Source organism: Mixophyes fleayi, chromosome 12 (genome assembly GCF_038048845.1).
Source record: "Mixophyes fleayi isolate aMixFle1 chromosome 12, aMixFle1.hap1, whole genome shotgun sequence".
NCBI classification, from domain to species: domain Eukaryota; kingdom Metazoa; phylum Chordata; class Amphibia; order Anura; family Limnodynastidae; genus Mixophyes; species Mixophyes fleayi.
Window position 1 is genome coordinate 82,364,418 of NC_134413.1, and position 17,106 is coordinate 82,381,523.

General features: G+C 44.2%; 3 protein-coding genes and 1 pseudogene across 5 annotated transcripts in view; 3 read left to right on the forward strand and 1 right to left on the reverse strand.

Moving 5' to 3' along the window:
• On the reverse strand, nt 1–12,518 carry LOC142108582 (uncharacterized). 2 transcript variants are annotated; one of them, XM_075192354.1, is made up of 6 exons: nt 12,279–12,518; nt 7,372–7,563; nt 7,178–7,256; nt 6,964–7,061; nt 6,686–6,797; nt 1–1,345 (listed from the first exon to the last, which is right to left on the reverse strand). In XM_075192354.1, exons 3-6 carry the CDS (start codon nt 7,206–7,208, stop codon nt 90–92), a joined length of 1,497 nt encoding a protein of 498 aa, XP_075048455.1. In that variant the 5' UTR covers nt 7,209–7,256; nt 7,372–7,563; nt 12,279–12,518; the 3' UTR covers nt 1–89. The 2 variants fall into 2 exon arrangements, with proteins under 2 accessions (XP_075048455.1, XP_075048454.1); XM_075192353.1 differs by having other exon boundaries at nt 1–1,348; nt 12,279–12,517.
• The window catches only part of LOC142108581 (uncharacterized), a 127,451-nt gene that overhangs the window by 45,204 nt on the left and 65,141 nt on the right, over nt 1–17,106 (forward strand). The gene's annotated exons all lie outside the window — the stretch shown is intronic.
• The window catches only part of LOC142108605 (uncharacterized), a 169,933-nt pseudogene that overhangs the window by 44,563 nt on the left and 108,264 nt on the right, over nt 1–17,106 (forward strand).
• Nucleotides 12,479–17,106, forward strand: part of LOC142108399 (uncharacterized) — a 22,415-nt gene continuing 17,787 nt past the window's right edge. Inside the window, exon 1 of the mRNA XM_075192021.1 lies at nt 12,479–12,772. The gene's annotated coding sequence lies outside the window, so the exon portion shown is untranslated. The remainder of the gene's footprint in view (nt 12,773–17,106) is intronic.

A 17,106-nucleotide genomic window follows, 5' to 3' on the forward strand; every position in this document is an offset into this window, starting at 1 on the left:
ACAAGAGCAGATACCAAAACTGTCACAAATATTTTAACCCTTAACTTTCTCAACAGACATACTTATTTTTTCAATTTACATTAATGTAATCAAACTTGTTTCATATACAATAGCTTTTTCCTTATATGAGTTCTCTGATGTTCAACAACAGTTGATTTATGTGTAAAACATTTCCCACACTCAGAACATGTAAATGGTTTCTCACCTGTGTGAGTTCTCTGATGAACAACAAGAGATGATTTACGTGTAAAACATTTCCCGCACTCAGAACATATAAACGGTTTCTCACCTGTGTGAGTTCTCTGATGTTCAAGAAGTTTTGCTTTACGTGTAAAATATATCCCACACTCAGAACATGTAAACAGTTTCTCACCTGTGTGAATTCTCCGATGTTTAACAAGATTTGGTTTATGAGTAAAAAATATCCCACACTCAGAACATGTAAACGGTTTCTCACCTGTGTGAGTTCTCTGATGTTCAACAAAAGTTGATTTATGTGTAAAACATTTCCCACACTCAGAACATGTAAATGGTTTCTCACCTGTGTGAGTTCTCTGATGAACAACAAAAGTTGATTTACGTGTAAAACATTTACCGCACTCAGAACATGTAAACGGTTTCTCACCTGTGTGAGTTCTCTGATGTTTAACAAGATTTGGTTTATGAGTAAAACATTTCCCACACTCAGAACATGTAAACGGTTTCTCACCTTTGTGAGTTTTCTGATGTTCACCAAAAGTTGATTTATGTGTAAAACATTTTCCACACTCAGAACATGTAAATGGTTTCTCACCTGTGTGAGTTCTCTGATGAACAACAAAATATGATTTACGTGTAAAACATTTTCCGCACTCAGAACATGTAAACAGTTTCTCACATGTGTGAATTCTCTGATGTTCAACAAGAGATGATTTATGTGCAAAACATTTCCTGCACTCAGAACATGTAAACTGTTTCTCACCTGTGTGAATTCTCTGATGTTCAACAAGAGATGATTTCTGTGCAAACCATTTCCCACATTCAGAACACAGATATGGTTTCACACTTGTGTGAGTTCTCTGTTTATGAAGAGATGACTTAACCATAAAGCATTTCCCAGCCTCAGGACACAGAAATATCTTGTCATCTGCATGAGCTGTACTATATGCAACAATGTCTATGTTATCAGGAGAATATTCTTCATGACTAGCAGGATCAGATGATTTATCTGCTCTGTGGAGTACTGGATGTATATTTAGGGTACTGTGCTGTCCTCCTGGAGAATCATGTGTAATTTTATCTTCTATTTCAAAATCTGTAGATAAAATGAATTTTCCCTCTGAGATATTCCTGTGTTTGCATCCATCTGCTAGAAATAAAATAAATGTACGGAAATAGACATTTTATTTTACAATGATTAACATATTATAATGCGCAACATTTTCATACTATGAGTAAGTTGAAATATCCAGCGGTTTACTTTCAATTTACAAACTACAAACACTTCATTATAATTAGAAAACTGCAATACCAAGCACACTGCATAATCCCAGCCACAGTGACACGTACAATGCATCCAGCTTGGATAATTCCAGCCAAAATGCGGATATTGGCGTCTAACAGTTCCTAAGCACACACATTGCCCAGCCAGCATCCTAGAACAGGAAGAGTCATTAGCCAGGAAGACTCATTAGTCAGTGACAATGTTCAACTTGACACTGCCCACACACACACACACACAAACACTGGAGCCTGAAAAGTAGAGTAGACGTGGGTTAAATTACCAGCAAGTCTGAGAGCGTCCCCTCCAACAAGCTGATCTCTCACATACTGGCTGCTGCCAAATCTCTAATAGCTAAACATGGAAAGACCCTAACCCTCCCTCCATGCAGGCTTTACGGAATTACATCTGGTATGTCGCAAGCATGGAGAGTATTACATGCTACCATCCACAATAAATCATACAGCTTTGACAAGGTTTGGGTCCTGTGGTTTCTACATGAAAGCCGTAGCTGTTTACCCTCTTTGGCTCTCCTGCCCTCTAATGGTACATAGATTCTGGGCCGTCTCCTGCTCCCCTCCCCTCTATGCCCTCTCTGGCCAGTAAAATCAGTTTATTTAACTAACAAAGCTGCAAGAGAGGGTGAAACACAAAACAGAACAAACAACAAAACTTTCAGAACAAAGGGTGGGAGCGCAGTATCCCCCAACTGTGTTAAGTGAAAGAGATTATACGGTAAGTACAAAAATCCCGTTTCCACTTGAACCAATAGTTGGGGAACACTGCTCACCATAGTGACGTCCCAAAGCTGCCCCCATGGGTGGGAATGTTCAGAACGAGCAGCACGTAAAACTTTACGGCCAAAACCTGCGTCTTTCGAAGCAAAGATATGAAATCTGTAGAATCTGGTAAATGTATGGACGGAAGACCAGGTAACCATCCTGCACAACTGCTCAACCGTGGTTCCATGCCATGCCACCTAGGAGGCGCTGACGACCTGGTAGAATGAGCCGTAAGACCTTCTGGAACTGGAGATTCTTCGGAAACATAAGCTTGACGGATAGTATCTTTAATCCATCTAGCTATAGTTTGCTTTGTGGCCGGCCAGCCAAGTTTTTGAGCATCAATAAATACCAAGAGACTATCTGTTTTACGTATAGATGACCTACGATCCACACAAAGGCACAAAGCTCGGACCAGGTCCAACAGACTATCCGATCTCTGGCTGTTGGAGGATAAATTCTTATATAATGGCGGAATAATTTCTTGGTTAATATGTAATTTAGACACCACTTCAGGCAGAAATGAGGGCAAAGTATGTAATACCGTCCTGTAATCATGACAGACAAGAAAAGGCGACAGGACAAGAAAGAGCCGCCAAGAAGGAAACCCCAGGAGACGACCACACACAACCGTGATTTCCAGTAGGGGAACTAATGAGTCATGCAGATGGTTTTTCGGCAGGTTTGGGGGCGTGGTGGCGACCTGTCCAAGCAAGCCTAACTCTTTGGCTCACCCCTAGTGAAGCTGGAAACTGACCTTGTGATGGAGTACCCCTGGGTTTTCCAGCAGACCGAAAGGAATGAAACCGCTCACCTTTGGGATTAGAAGCAGCTACGGGCAGAAAAGTACTCTTACCCCCAGTAGGCTGAGCAATGAATTTTTCCAAAGCCTGACCTAACAAACCAAACCATCATAAGGCAAGGTTTCCAAAGTTCTTTTGGACTCAACATCTGCTTCCCAAGATCTGAGGCACCGAGTACGTCTGGCTGCAATAGCCAAAGAGGAAGTATGCGATAACCCCTGACCAGCGTCTAAGACACCATCTCCTAAGAATATAGCACTCTCCTTAATATGGTCTGCCAAGGGGAACAAATCAGTTCTAGGTGAGCCTGCCTGAATGACTTAGCTCAGTGCAAGAGTCCATTTTTCCACTGCTTCACCCCAAATTTCAAGTAACTGGGTAGAAGGAGGGAAGAACACTTTCCTTTTCTTATTCTCTTGAACATGGATACCTGTGTGGGCTCTTATTCCTCGTCTGAGATATCGAGAACCTGCCTTACTGCTAATATCAGTCCTCAATTCCCTGTCTGTTAGATCCGTCCTCCTCTACAACAGACAAGTCCTCGCAATCTGAGTCATCTTGAACATCACCATGCTCCGGAGAGGATGAGCCCAATGTCAGAATCCCCTATATAATGAGTAAGCGAATGACCCAGGCGTTTACACCGTCTGCCCACAGCAGAGGATTGCAAGATCTTCTCGAAGGAAGAATATACTCTAACCAAATCCTGGACTGATCTTTCCAAGTTTTGCATCCAGGGGGGCTCCCGAGAAACCCCTGCAGTGGTGGGTAGTAACTGAGATGTCTCTCCCGAGTGAAGGACATCAGAGGATTGTGTACAATGGGCGGAAGAGGTAAAGGTATCAGCACCTACCGCCGCCAAACATGAATTGTCTCTCAATTTCAGCAATGGACCACGCCAGCTCTTTGGCCCAGGCCGGATCCACCATATCAGCAGCAACACCAGACGTTTGCTGATGCAGGTCCTCAGCTTCACAGTTATTACATAGGCCATCAGAGTCTGACCGTCCAACACGCATTTTCGAATGCCACTGGAACAGGTTAAATACGTCACCGTGACAGCTTTGGAATTGGAACCTGTCCCTCTTTTTGACATAATGTAAGACAAAAAGAGAGATAGATATGAGACACACACTGTAGAACAGTCTATATACAGAAAGGTCTAACAGTATGTGCACCCCCAATTCAGTCTGCAAACGGGTGCAAGCAGAAATCCATAATTATATATATATATATATATATATATATAGTCTAAGCTGACGCAGACTGCAGTCATCCCCTCTCTCTGGGAGACCGGCTACTGCATCTGTGGTCCCCGGGGGCGATCTGCAACGCCACCCTGGCAACGGCTGGGTCCTGAAACACCATTCTGATGCCGGGTAACCCTTTTACCGGGGACCGGCAATCGTTAATGGGGGCGGCACTAAAGCGCTCTCCCTAACTGCCCACCGCGGCATTCAGTTAGTGGACATCGCTGTAAACACCTATTTAAACAAAATAAATAAAATAAAGGCTAAACTAAAAACGTGCCATGCACCATAGGCACTATTAATAAAAATCTGATTCTACTGGCCAGAGGGGGCATAGCGGGGAGGGGAGCAGGATAGAGACTTTTAGTGCTTTACTCCACACAGTGTCCTCTATATCCCATAGTGAGCAGTGTCCCCCAACTGTTGGTGCAAGTGAAATACAGCTGAGGATCAAATATTCATGGTAATGTCACGTTGTAGTACAGAGAGATGGCTATGGATACTGTCACAGGAGGTAGTGTACAGGAGGCTCATGGGTAATTTCATAGAGTCAGATTGACGTCCCATGAGATACACCAGACAGTGTGAGGAGGAGACTGGTCAGATCTCTGGGCTGGTAGCACACAGTGATATGATGTGAGGAGGAGACTGGTCAGATCTCTGGGCTGGTAGCACACAATGATATGATGTGAGGAGGAGACTGGTCAGATCTCTGGGCTGGTAGCACACAGTGATTTGATGTGAGGAGGAGACTGGTCAGATCTCTGGGCTGGTAGCACACAGTGATATGATGTGAGGAGGAGACTGGTCAGATCTCTGGGCTGGTAGCAGACAATGATATGATGTGAGGAGGAGACTGGTCAGATCTCTGGGCTGGTAGCACACAATGATATGATGTGAGGAGGAGACTGGTCAGATCTCTGGGCTGGTAGCACACAGTGATATGATGTGAGGAGGTGACTGGTCAGATCTCTGGGCTGGTAGCACACAATGATATGATGTGAGGAGGAGACTGGTCAGATCTCTGGGCTGGTAGCACACAATGATATGATGTGAGGAGGAGAGTGGTCAGATCTCTGGGCTGGTAGCACACAGTGATATGATGTGAGGAGGAGACTGGTCAGATCTCTGGGCTGGTAGTAAACAGTGATATGATGTGAAGAGGAGACTGGTCAGATCTCTGGGCTGGTAGCACACAGTGATATGATGTGAGGAGGAGACTGGTCAGATCTCTGGGCTGGTAGCACACAATGATTTGATGTGAGGAGGAGACTGGTCAGATCTCTGGGCTGGTAGCACACAGTGATATGATGTGAGGAGGAGACTGGTCAGATCTCTGGGCTGGTAGCACACAATGATATGATGTGAGGAGGAGACTGGTCAGATCTCTGGGCTGGTAGCACACAATGATATTATGTGAGGAGGACACTGGTCAGATCTCTGGGCTGGTAGCACACAATGATATGATGTGAGGAGGAGACTGGTCAGATCTCTGGGCTGGTAGTAAACAGTGATATGATGTGAGGAGGAGACTGGTCAGATCTCTGGGCTGGTAGCACACAGTGATATGATGTGAGGAGGAGACTGGTCAGATCTCTGGGCTGGTAGCACATAATGATATGATGTGAGGAGGAGACTGGTCAGATCTCTGGGCTGGTAGCACACAATGATATGATGTGAGGAGGACACTGGTCAGATCTCTGGGCTGGTAGCACACAATGATATGATGTGAGGAGGAGACTGGTCAGATCTCTGGGCTGGTAGTAAACAGTGATATGATGTGAGGAGGAGACTGGTCAGATCTCTGGGCTGGTAGCACACAATGATATGATGTGAGGAGGAGACTGGTCAGATCCCTGGGCTGGTAGCACACAATGATATGATGTGAGGAGGAGACTGGTCAGATCTCTGGGCTGGTAGCACACAGTGATATGATGTGAGGAGGAGACTGGTCAGATCTCTGGGCTGGTAGCACACAGTGATATGATGTGAGGAGGAGACTGGTCAGATCTCTGGGCTGGTAGCACACAGTGATATGATGTGAGGAGGAGACTGGTCAGATCTCTGGGCTGGTAGCACACAGTGATATGATGTGAGGAGGAGACTGGTCAGATCTCTGGGCTGGTAGCACACAGTGATATGATGTGAGGAGGAGACTGGTCAGATCTCTGGGCTGGTAGCACATAATGATATGATGTGAGGAGGAGATCAGGAGTCTAATAGGGGCTGATGGCTCCTGACTCTCCCACTGGACAGATACGTTTTCCTCATTAGTTTGTACTGACAGAGGAGGGTGTAGAATAAATGATTGTTTTAGTGACTGAATAAACAGAATATGTGACTCTTCTGTAATAAGTGTTTATTACTCACCTGTGCTGATATCTGTAGGGATTTCCTCCTCCTTACACTGCTGATCACCCCTCACATACGTCTCTTCCTCTCCCTCTGTAATTTCTACTTTAATATCAGTGAGGACGTCATCCTAAATAGCCCACAAAACAATATAAATATATTTTATAATATCTGATTTAAAAATGTGTGGTGAAACAGGAGAATATCACTGTATAAGATTCACACAGTTTTTTTTTACAGATCATAAATTAGAATATTCACTTTGGTATTTGGGGAGACCCTAAAATGTCATCTACCTGATTGTCCTGTGGGATACTGGGATTTTCTTCTTTACAATCTTGTGAATAAAGAGGACAGAGATATCTCTCTGGGGTATTCCTGTTACTGGATCCATCTGTAGGAGACACACAGTGACTGATTACATTGTATATATGTGATTATCAGATGAGTGTATCTAGGTGGCCCTCAGAACTATTGTCTCCTCTACAATAATTTAAAGTCTTCTCTTACCCAGTGATGTGAGGATCCGGTGATTCTCCATCCTCACGTCCTCGTACAGACCCTTGTGTCCTCCTAAATACTTCCACTCCTGCAGAGAGAAATACACAGTGACATCCTGACACCTTATAGGAACCTGACAACACAATCATCATCCAGACTCATCCCCTGGTGTTACTGTATAATGTCCCATTCCCAGCAGTCACCTCTCCAGTCACCAGCTGAATGATCTTGTTGGTCAGTTCCAGGATCTTCTGGTCATTGTTTCCCTCACGTATCAGTGAGTGAGGTTCAGGCACCGTGATGGGGCTCTGGGTCCTGCTCAATCCTCCTGACACACAGGGGCGGCTCCTGGGAGTCACACACTCACCAGATCTCTTTATCACTGCTGTGTAATCCTGTGTAAAAAGGTAAATGAAACTACACGTATTTGGATTTTTTAGGGGTTTATTGTGCAAAATACTGTATAGAATAATGGTCTATTTTACAAATACAACCCCTACAATATATGTAATGATTTCCCGCTGTGAAGGAGCGATGCGGCTCCTATAGCTACCCCCCCCCCTCCATGATGATCTCAATCTCCTAATTGTAAAATTTACACCTAAACATACAACAACAGCTGCAGATCCCAAAGTCTCATGAATATATTAGTGATAGAAAACCAACATACTGCTGGGATATACTGTACAATGTACTTCATTCATAAACTGTATGAATGAGCTACACAGCATCTAACCAATCAGCTCCTTTACCCACACTGACCAATCCCAGTGAAGTCACTCTGAATAGTTACAATGATTGGCTCTCAGCCTGTCATTTACCAGGTGGCTCCTCCAAGGAGCAATCGTTTTCATCTTTTTCAATGGTGCTTATTTTCCAGTGTGTTTTTCCAGGTGCACTACAAGTCCCAGTGGGCACTGCATGCCAGGGAATGCTGGTGCTTGTAGTTCTACAAGTGCCAGCAAGCTCTGGCAGCCATTGGTATGCTAACACTTGTACATCAACAAGCACCAGCATAAACATTGTACATTGTAGGTGTAAAAGATCCTGCGGCTAGGCCTCTAGTGCGCACACTATCTTTTTATTCTATTCTCAGATACACTTGTTATACACTCGCACTGCTATACACTTTTCCTTAAATAACGTTGCCTTGTTCAGTCCTTTCACCACACTAAATAACACTAAAGCCTTACAGAATTACTTATCCAGTAGCTACTGTATCTCGGCGTTACTTGACGATATATATCCGTTATAAATAACCAATAATCACAACCTATATATTCAAATTAAAGTCTTTTACTGTTAACATAGAAAGCCTTTCATTCAGTTCATACGTATATTATAATATGGCTCAAACCAATAGCGTAATATCAATATACAATAATCCCTAGGTTCACCACCATTTATTCCCTATGCTATTTTCCCTTACACTATCCTTACATTATTTTCCTTACACATGTATCTTTAATAAGATTATCTATAATATCGATTTAACTATTTCAGAAAATGTACAGTCATGGCCAAAAGGTTTGAAAATGACACAAATATTATTTTTCACAAAATCTGCAGTCTCAGTTTTTATGATGGCAATTTGCATATACTCCAGAATGTCATGAAGCGTAATCAGATGGAATAGCAATTAATTTCAAAGTCCCCCTTTGCCATGACAATGAACTTTATCCCCAAAACAACATTTCCACTGCATTTCAGCCCTGCCACAAAAGGACCAGCTGACATCAGGTCAGTGATTCTCTCATTAACACAGGTGAGAGTGTTGACGAGGACAAGGCTGGAGATCACTCTGTCATGCTGATTGAGAAGGAATAACAGACTGGAAGCTTTAAAAGGAGAGCGGTGCTTGAAAGCATTGTTCTTCCTCTGTTAACCATGGTTACCTGCAAGGAAGCATGCAGTCATCATTGCTTTGCACAAAAAGGGCTTCACAGGCAAGGATATTGCTACTAGTAAGATTGCACTTAAATCAAGCATTTATCGGATCATCAAGAATTTCAAGTAGTTGGGATCAATAGTTTTGAAGAAGGCTTCAGGGCGCCTAAGAATGTCCAGCAAGCGCCAGGACCATCTCCTAAAGTTGATTCAGCTGTGGGATCGGGGCACCATCAGTACAGAGCTTGCTCAGGAATGGCAGCAGGCAGGTGTGAGTGAATCTGCATGCATAGTGAGGCGAAGACTTTTGCAGAATGGCCTGGTGTCAAGAAAGTCAGCAAAGAAGCCACTTTTCTCCAGGAAAAACATTAGGGACAGACGGATATTCTGCAAAAGGTACAGGGATTGGACTGCTGAGGACTGGTGTAAAGTCATTTTTCTCTGGTGAATCCCCTTTCAGATTGTTTGGGGCATTAGGAAAAACGCTTGTCCACAGAAGGAAAGGTGAGCGCTACCATCAGTCCTGTATCATGCCAACAGTAAAGCATCCTGAGACCATTCATGTGTGGGGTTGTTTCTCAGCCAAGGGAGTGGGCTCACTCACAATTTTGCCTAAGAACACAGCCATGAATAAAGAATGGTACCAAAACATCCTCCAAGATCAACTTCTCCCAACAATCCAAGAACAGTTTGGTGACGAACAATGCTCTTTCCAGCATGATGGAGCACCTTGCCATAAGGCAAAAGTGATAACTAAGTGGCTCGGGGATCAACACATTGCAATTTTGGGTCCATGGCCAGGAAACTCCTCAGTCTTTAATCCCATTGAGAACTTGTGGTCAATCCTCAAGAGGCGGATGGACAAACAAAAACCCGCAAATTCTGACAAACTCCAAGCATTGATTAGGAAGAATGAGACATCAGTAAGTATGTGGCCCAAAAGTTGATTGACAGCATGCCAGGGCGAATAGCAGAGGTCTTCATAAAGAAGGGTCAACACTGCAAATATTGACTCTTTGCATAAACTTAATGTAATGGTCAATAACAGCCATTGACACTTATGAAATGCTTGTAATTTTACTTCAGTGTAACATAGCAACATCTGACAAAAAGGTCTAAACACACTGAAGCAGCAAACTTTGTGAAAACAAATACTTGTGTCATTTTTAAAGCTTTTGGCAATGACTGTAGTTTATTATTTTGTACATAAGTTATATACTGGCTGTTTTTCATGTAGCACACAAATACTTGATAACTTAATTTTTACACTGAAATTTAAAGTTGATGTGGGACATGTCCTACCCCAACTATAAATCTATGCCCAAATTTTAAATGTATCTCCCCCTGTAATGCAACATGGTCTTGCCTAGGCGTAAAGTTACTCCTATTATTTACTTTTAGTTCCTTAATGAATCAGGCCCATAGTATAAACACAGGTAAGATACAAATACAATAATGAATATATTTCTCTAAATGAACATAACAGGATTTTCATTTTAGATTGCTACTAATAGAAAGCTATTTCTATAATGAATTTTTTGTTATATAAGATTCACCTGGATACACCAACAAATGCAGACATTATTGTACATTTTACCAGCATATATGTATAAATTTCTGAAACTGGTAATGAGGGGTTTGCGGTTTAGGGTTTAGAGAAACTCTGGCTGCAAACACTTTATAGGGAATTTATTTGAAACATGGACCTAACCCTAAACAAACCCTAACCAGGGGCTAGTCTCCAGCACTAGACAAGCTATGTGTTAGTGGTACTTGGTGAGGGGTGGTTGGGTAGGAGGTGATAGTAGGGGGATGTGAGGTAATGGGGGTAGAAGGAGGGGGATGGGGGCTAGTCTCCAGCACTAGACAAGCTATGTGTTAGTGGCACTTGGTGAGGGGTGGTTGGGTAGGAGGTGATAGTAGGAGGATGTGGGGTAATGGTAGTAGAAGGAGGGGGATGGGGGCTAGTCTCCAGCACTAGACAGGCTATGTGTTAGTAGCACTTGGTGAGGGGTGGTTGGGTAGGAGGTGATAGTAGGGGGATGTGAGGTAATGGGGGTAGAAGGAGGGGGATGGGGGCTAGTCTCCAGCACTAGACAAGCTATGTGTTAGTAGCACTTGGTGAGGGGTGGTTGGGTAGGAGGTGATAGTAGGGGGATGTGGGGTAATGGGGGTAGAAGGAGGGGGATGGGGGCTAGTCTCCAGCACTAGACAAGCTATGTGTTAGTAGCACTTGGTGAGGGGGTGGTTGGGTAGGAGGTGATAGTAGGGGGATGTGGGGTAATGGGGGTAGAAGGAGGGGGATGGGGGCTAGTCTCCAGCACTAGACAAGCTATGTGTTAGTAGCACTTGGTGAGGGGGTGGTTGGGTAGGAGGTGATATTAGGGGGGATGTGAGGTAATGGGGTAGAAGGAGGGGGATGGGGGCTAGTCTCCAGCACTAGACAAGCTATGTGTTAGTAGCACTTGGTGAGGGGTGGTTGGGTAGGAGGTGATAGTAGGGGGATGTGGGGTAATGGGGTAGAAGGAGGGGGATGGGGGCTAGTCTCCAGCACTAGACAAGCTATGTGTTAGTGGCACTTGGTGAGGGGGTGGTTGGGTAGGAGGTGATAGTAGGGGGATGGGGGGTAATGGGGGTAGAAGGAGGAGGATGGGGGCTAGTCATGGTGTGTGAGCCCCTCTGTGGTGTATGGGGTGTAGCTGGTCTGGGTATTAAGCATACTTACCAACATTTTTTTTTCTTTTTCCGGGAGATGCCGGCTGGGACGTGGGCGTGCAGGGGGCGGGGCTGCGAAATCGCGTCATTTTGGCCCCACCCCCGTGACGGAATGACGCAAATCGCGTCATTTTACAGTGGGGGCGGGGCTAAACGCCGCGATTCCGGGTGAATCGCGGCGTTTAAACTAAATTTTTCCCCCTTCCTATCAGGGAGATTGCCACACTCGTCCGGGAGACTCTTGAAAAATGCGGGAGTCTCCCGGACAATCCGGGAGAGTTGGCAAGTATGGTATTAAGTCTCTCACAGCTCTACCATTATAATAACCAGCTCCTCTATTACTAACAGCCTTCTGCTGACTGCAGCACAATGAGGATTATGTAGCAGCTGATGTGAGAGCTCAGCCGCATGTATGAAGCCCTGATGGCCGGGAGGCTGCACATAAACATAGGGTAACTCTATGGGGGTAATTCCCGCTGTCTGATATATTATTATACGGAGATATTACCTCAGCCTTGTACAGGTCCCTTATGTAGCTCCAGGTTCCAAGATGGCGTCCGAGACAGCGTGTGGCCACGCCCCCTGTGCAGTGTAGGCCGTTGTCAGAGGCGGAGACATATCTGTAAGACCAATAGTGTGTAAGAGACTAAAGGAAAATGGCCGCCGCTGTCCTGCAATGATGACAATACAGTAATTGAAGTGGAAATTCGCGACAGGGGGTGGGAGAAGCGGCAGGTGTGTGGGAGAGAGATGAGGGGGAAGACGCTCTGTGGTTTTAATTAAACAACTTAATCGCTAGTAAAAAAAAAATGCTTTCTAAGGCTGTATTGTCCTTTATGCAGTACTGCGGCGGCCATTTTCCCGTAGTCTCCCAGACAATGATGTTACAGATATAGAACCAGTGACGCTGTTCTGCGGGCAGAGTTTCAGGAACGTGCGACGTGACGTCATGACGTCAGCATTGGCTCTGTATATCAGAGGTTCCAGGTCAGGTGATGAGAGGTAACTATTACTGATGTCTGGTTATAAGGTCTGTATTTCTTGATCAATACAGTTACCAAATGTCTTGTTAATGTCCCATTGGGTGATACTAAGGAGCTGGGGCTCATTTACTGCATTTATCATTTCAGAATTACAGCTGAAATAAGCCTTTTTTTTTTATATAAGGACTGACCTCTCTTCACTGGATATTATTATTACTATTATATTATTTGATCTTGAGATATATTATGATACGGGTAGTGGGAAATATTTTCTTATTGTAAATTGTTATATTTCTGCAGTTAATTAGGAATGTTTACCTGACGTTGAACCATTGGATTGACAAACTATACGAGCGAATGGAAGTTCCATGCAGTTAAAATCTGTTTTTTAACTATTTGTTAATACCTATAAGTATAAAAAAATTGATGGTATAGATGAGAGCACCGTCTATCTCATAATGCTAGTAGATTACTGATGTGTTTGATATTGTTTTGATTTTTATTGTTAATTTTATGAAACTGTTTTAATATGTCCTGTATTTCTTTATATTGTTTGAATGGTGACAAATATACTTATTCGCTTCCATATTTTGTTGTTTTCTTTGTTTATATTTTTTAAATTATTGTTTGAAAATTGACGATTTTTTTTATCCACAAAAATTCTGATTATAGGAGCTGCTAAAGATTTACTATTCTATCTATTGTTAAGGTTAGTTCATAGTCTGTGACATATTCCATCCACGAGCGCCTGATTTTAGTCTCAGGAGGCTATTGGCCATTAGCCAGCAGTATATGGTTCAGTCTCAAGTTGACGTCCACATGAGCAGGTGAATTATAATTTATTTATTTATAAGCTGCCACAAATTCTGTATCGCCGGATACAGAAGCAAGTAATAAATAGATGAGTTAATACATGGCAACAGCACAGATGAGATGTGAGTAATGCTATGGAGACTCTCACAGAGTGCAGCAAAAGACGTGACGGGAGACAGATGTGGGCCAATAGGTAGAGAGGACCCTGCCCACGAGGCTTACATTCTAAAGGCAGGGGTGGTGAGAGACCGTAGGACCAACTGGGAGAAAAGAATTAGATGGGAGATGAGGAAGAAGAGGTGATGGATATAATGGTTAGGAGGTGGTAGGATTAGAGTGTAAGAAGCAGAGCTAACATTGCCCAGACAAAGCGGGCCAATCATGCCTTATGCTCAAGACTGGTAGAAGCCTATCTGCCCTCTTGTCACATGGCTAATATCAGCTGCTATGTGAAGACCATGAACACCCAAGGACAGCATTAAGGACCTGCATATCTGGCAATGGAAGAGTAGTGAGTGGTCCTGCTGCCAACATTAGGTTTCCATGTCTCTCCACGTATGGGTTTTGTGTCTCTACTTCATGGTTCTGTCTGGTTGTGGTACTGCTGTGCTCCTCCAGCATTATTGCGTTGGTTCTGTCTGGTTGTGGTACTGCTGTGCTCCTCCAGCATTATTGCGTTGGTTCTGTCTGGTTGTGGTACTGCTGTGCTCCTCCAGCATTATATCGTTGGCTCTGTCTGGTTGTGGTACTGCTGTGCTCCTCCAGCATTATTGCGTTGGTTCTGTCTGGTTGTGGTACTGCTGTGCTCCTCCAGCATTATATCGTTGGCTCTGTCTGGTTGTGGTACTGCTGTGCTCCTCCAGCATTATATCCTTGGTTCTGTCTGGTTGTGGTACTGCTGTGCTCCTCCAGCATTATATCGTTGGTTCTGTCTGGTTGTGGTACTGCTGTGCTCCTCCAGCATTATATCGTTGGCTCTGTCTGGTTGTGGTAATGCTGTGCTCCTCCAGCATTATATCCTTGTTCTGTCTGGTTGTGGTACTGCTGTGCTCCTCCAGCATTATATCGTTGGCTCTGTCTGGTTGTGGTACTGCTGTGCTCCTCCAGCATTATATCGTTGGCTCTGTCTGGTTGTGGTACTGCTGTGCTCCTCCAGCATTATATCCTTGGTTCTGTCTGGTTGTGGTACTGCTGTGCTCCTCCAGCATTATATCGTTGGTTCTGTCTGGTTGTGGTACTGCTGTGCTCCTCCAGCATTATATCGTTGGCTCTGTCTGGTTGTGGTAATGCTGTGCTCCTCCAGCATTATATCGTTGGCTCTGTCTGGTTGTGGTAATGCTGTGCTCCTCCAGCATTATATCGTTGGCTCTGTCTGGTTGTGGTACTGCTGTGCTCCTCCAGCATTATATCGTTGGTTCTGTATAGTTGTGGTACTGCTGTGCTCCTCCAGCATTATATCGTTGGTTCTGTCACAGTTGACTCCATCAGCATCTGGTTGAGCTGGTAATGGTCTTACACAAGCGGTTCAGAAATGGAAGCAGCAGTGAGGACATCCCTCTATTTACCTACTGGTAAACTGATTATTCAGCCTTACTACGGAGGGATCTATAAATATGGCATTTAGTAGCTGTTGCTGGGAGGAAAGTTCTGCAGAGCTCCTGTGGAAGATTAGACAGTATAAATATTCACTGCAACAAAAAGTATGTTAGGAAATGTAGTAAATATGACATGACAAGGGCTGTGGAGCCGCTATAACCGTATCATGTGTTCTATGGTTAGATGCACACATTCATGTCACTATAAAGATCCATTATTTATTGTTTTTTTTAATTAGGAGACAAAATAAATGTATTTGTTTTCTCTACATTCGGGTCACTAGCTTAATCTGATAAAACGAGGGAGATTGTTTTTTGTGGTGTGGGGGAGCAGCACTGGAGAAATCTTGGATAAGGGAGTGAGATGTGGTTACCAGAGGGGAGGGAAGGCGACAGCCATTGGCCAACTGAGGAGAGGGTGGGAGGGAGAATGTATGGAGATGAGGTTGGAGATACAGGAAGCAGTGGAGCTGGAGAGGACCTTGTACGTGAGGGCGAGGAGTTTGAAGAGAATTCTGAAGGGGAGCCAGTGTAAGGCTTGGGAGAGAGGGGGGGGGGCAGATGTGGAGCACGGAGAGAGGAAGATAAGTCTAGCTGCAGCATTAAGTATAGATCGAAGAGGAGCAGGATGGGAGCATGTGAGGCCAGTAAGCAATAGTCGAGACGAGAAATGGATCATCGATACCCGTTTCACACAAAGGCATGGACCCATTAATAACCCTGGTTGTGTCTCTGTGTGAAAGGGGCGACCTGGGTCCACAACCTTGGTTATTCCTGGGTTGGAGCTGGGTACGCTTCTGCCTGAAAGCTGTTACCTGGTTATTTGACCCGGGTTCACTTAAAAGAAGCTCATTGGAGGGGCGGAAACTCTCTCTGACGACGTCTTTCACATGCTGCAGAACTTCAGAGAGGAAGAGATGGTGAATTGGCAGGACACAGAGGTCTGAGCGGAGGAGGAGATTAAATAAAACAAATTGCAGACACAGTGAAAGATGCAACTATATATGGTAACATTGCAGCAATACTGAGTGACTGTAGGATCAAGCGCTCACAACAGCAAGTTGTTAACAAGCTCAAGGCCCTCAGAAAGCAATACAGCAAAGTACATGACAACAACATAAAGAAATATGGTAATGATCGCATGGAGTGGCCGTATTATGATTTGTGCAACGTTGAATTTGACATCTCTGCCCTATCCAACTCCATCCGCCTTTCTTCATCAAGCTGTGCCAACAGTAATGTAACCCATGCGATCCACCGCGGTGGCTCGTCATCGTCACAGAAGGTGGCTGAAGAGACGACAGACAATGGTGAACATGATTCCTCTATTAATGAAGACCTAGTATTGAAGAGGCAGTGGAGCAGACTGATGCACAGCCTTTGCGTTCAAAGAGTAAGTTAACTCCCTTTGGGGCCTATGTATTAGGAATTGCTTCTTTGCTGCGTTTTTTTTGTGATACGTTTTGCACGTTATAGAGTAAGTGTTAATTATAAGCGTTAGTAGCTGTTCCTGCCAGTTACCTCCCTACACATTTTGGATGGATGGAATGTGACTCTGTGCATTCCTCCCTAGCCTTACTGTGGATTTTTATGTGTTGTTGTTGTTGCTGTTACTGTTATTAACTTTTGGTTTCATTTTTTTATAGTTTATATTGGTCCCCCAAGAAAAAAGAAGAACACAAAGATGGAACAAGCCACTTAAGTAATGTCTACCATATTGGTGGAGCAGCTGAGGGAGATCGATTCAGCTATGGATGCGCAGGAAGACGCCGTCTGCAGTGGTTCTTAGAGCATGAATGGGAGCAGCAGAACATAATCATGACTTGACTAATGACCATGCATGAGCCTATCGGCAGAGAAAAGAAGAGTCCGACGTCCTTCCAAGATCATTTTGTTACTAAAGCGCAAGGTCCCTCAGCACATCCACATCCTTCCCAATACTTTT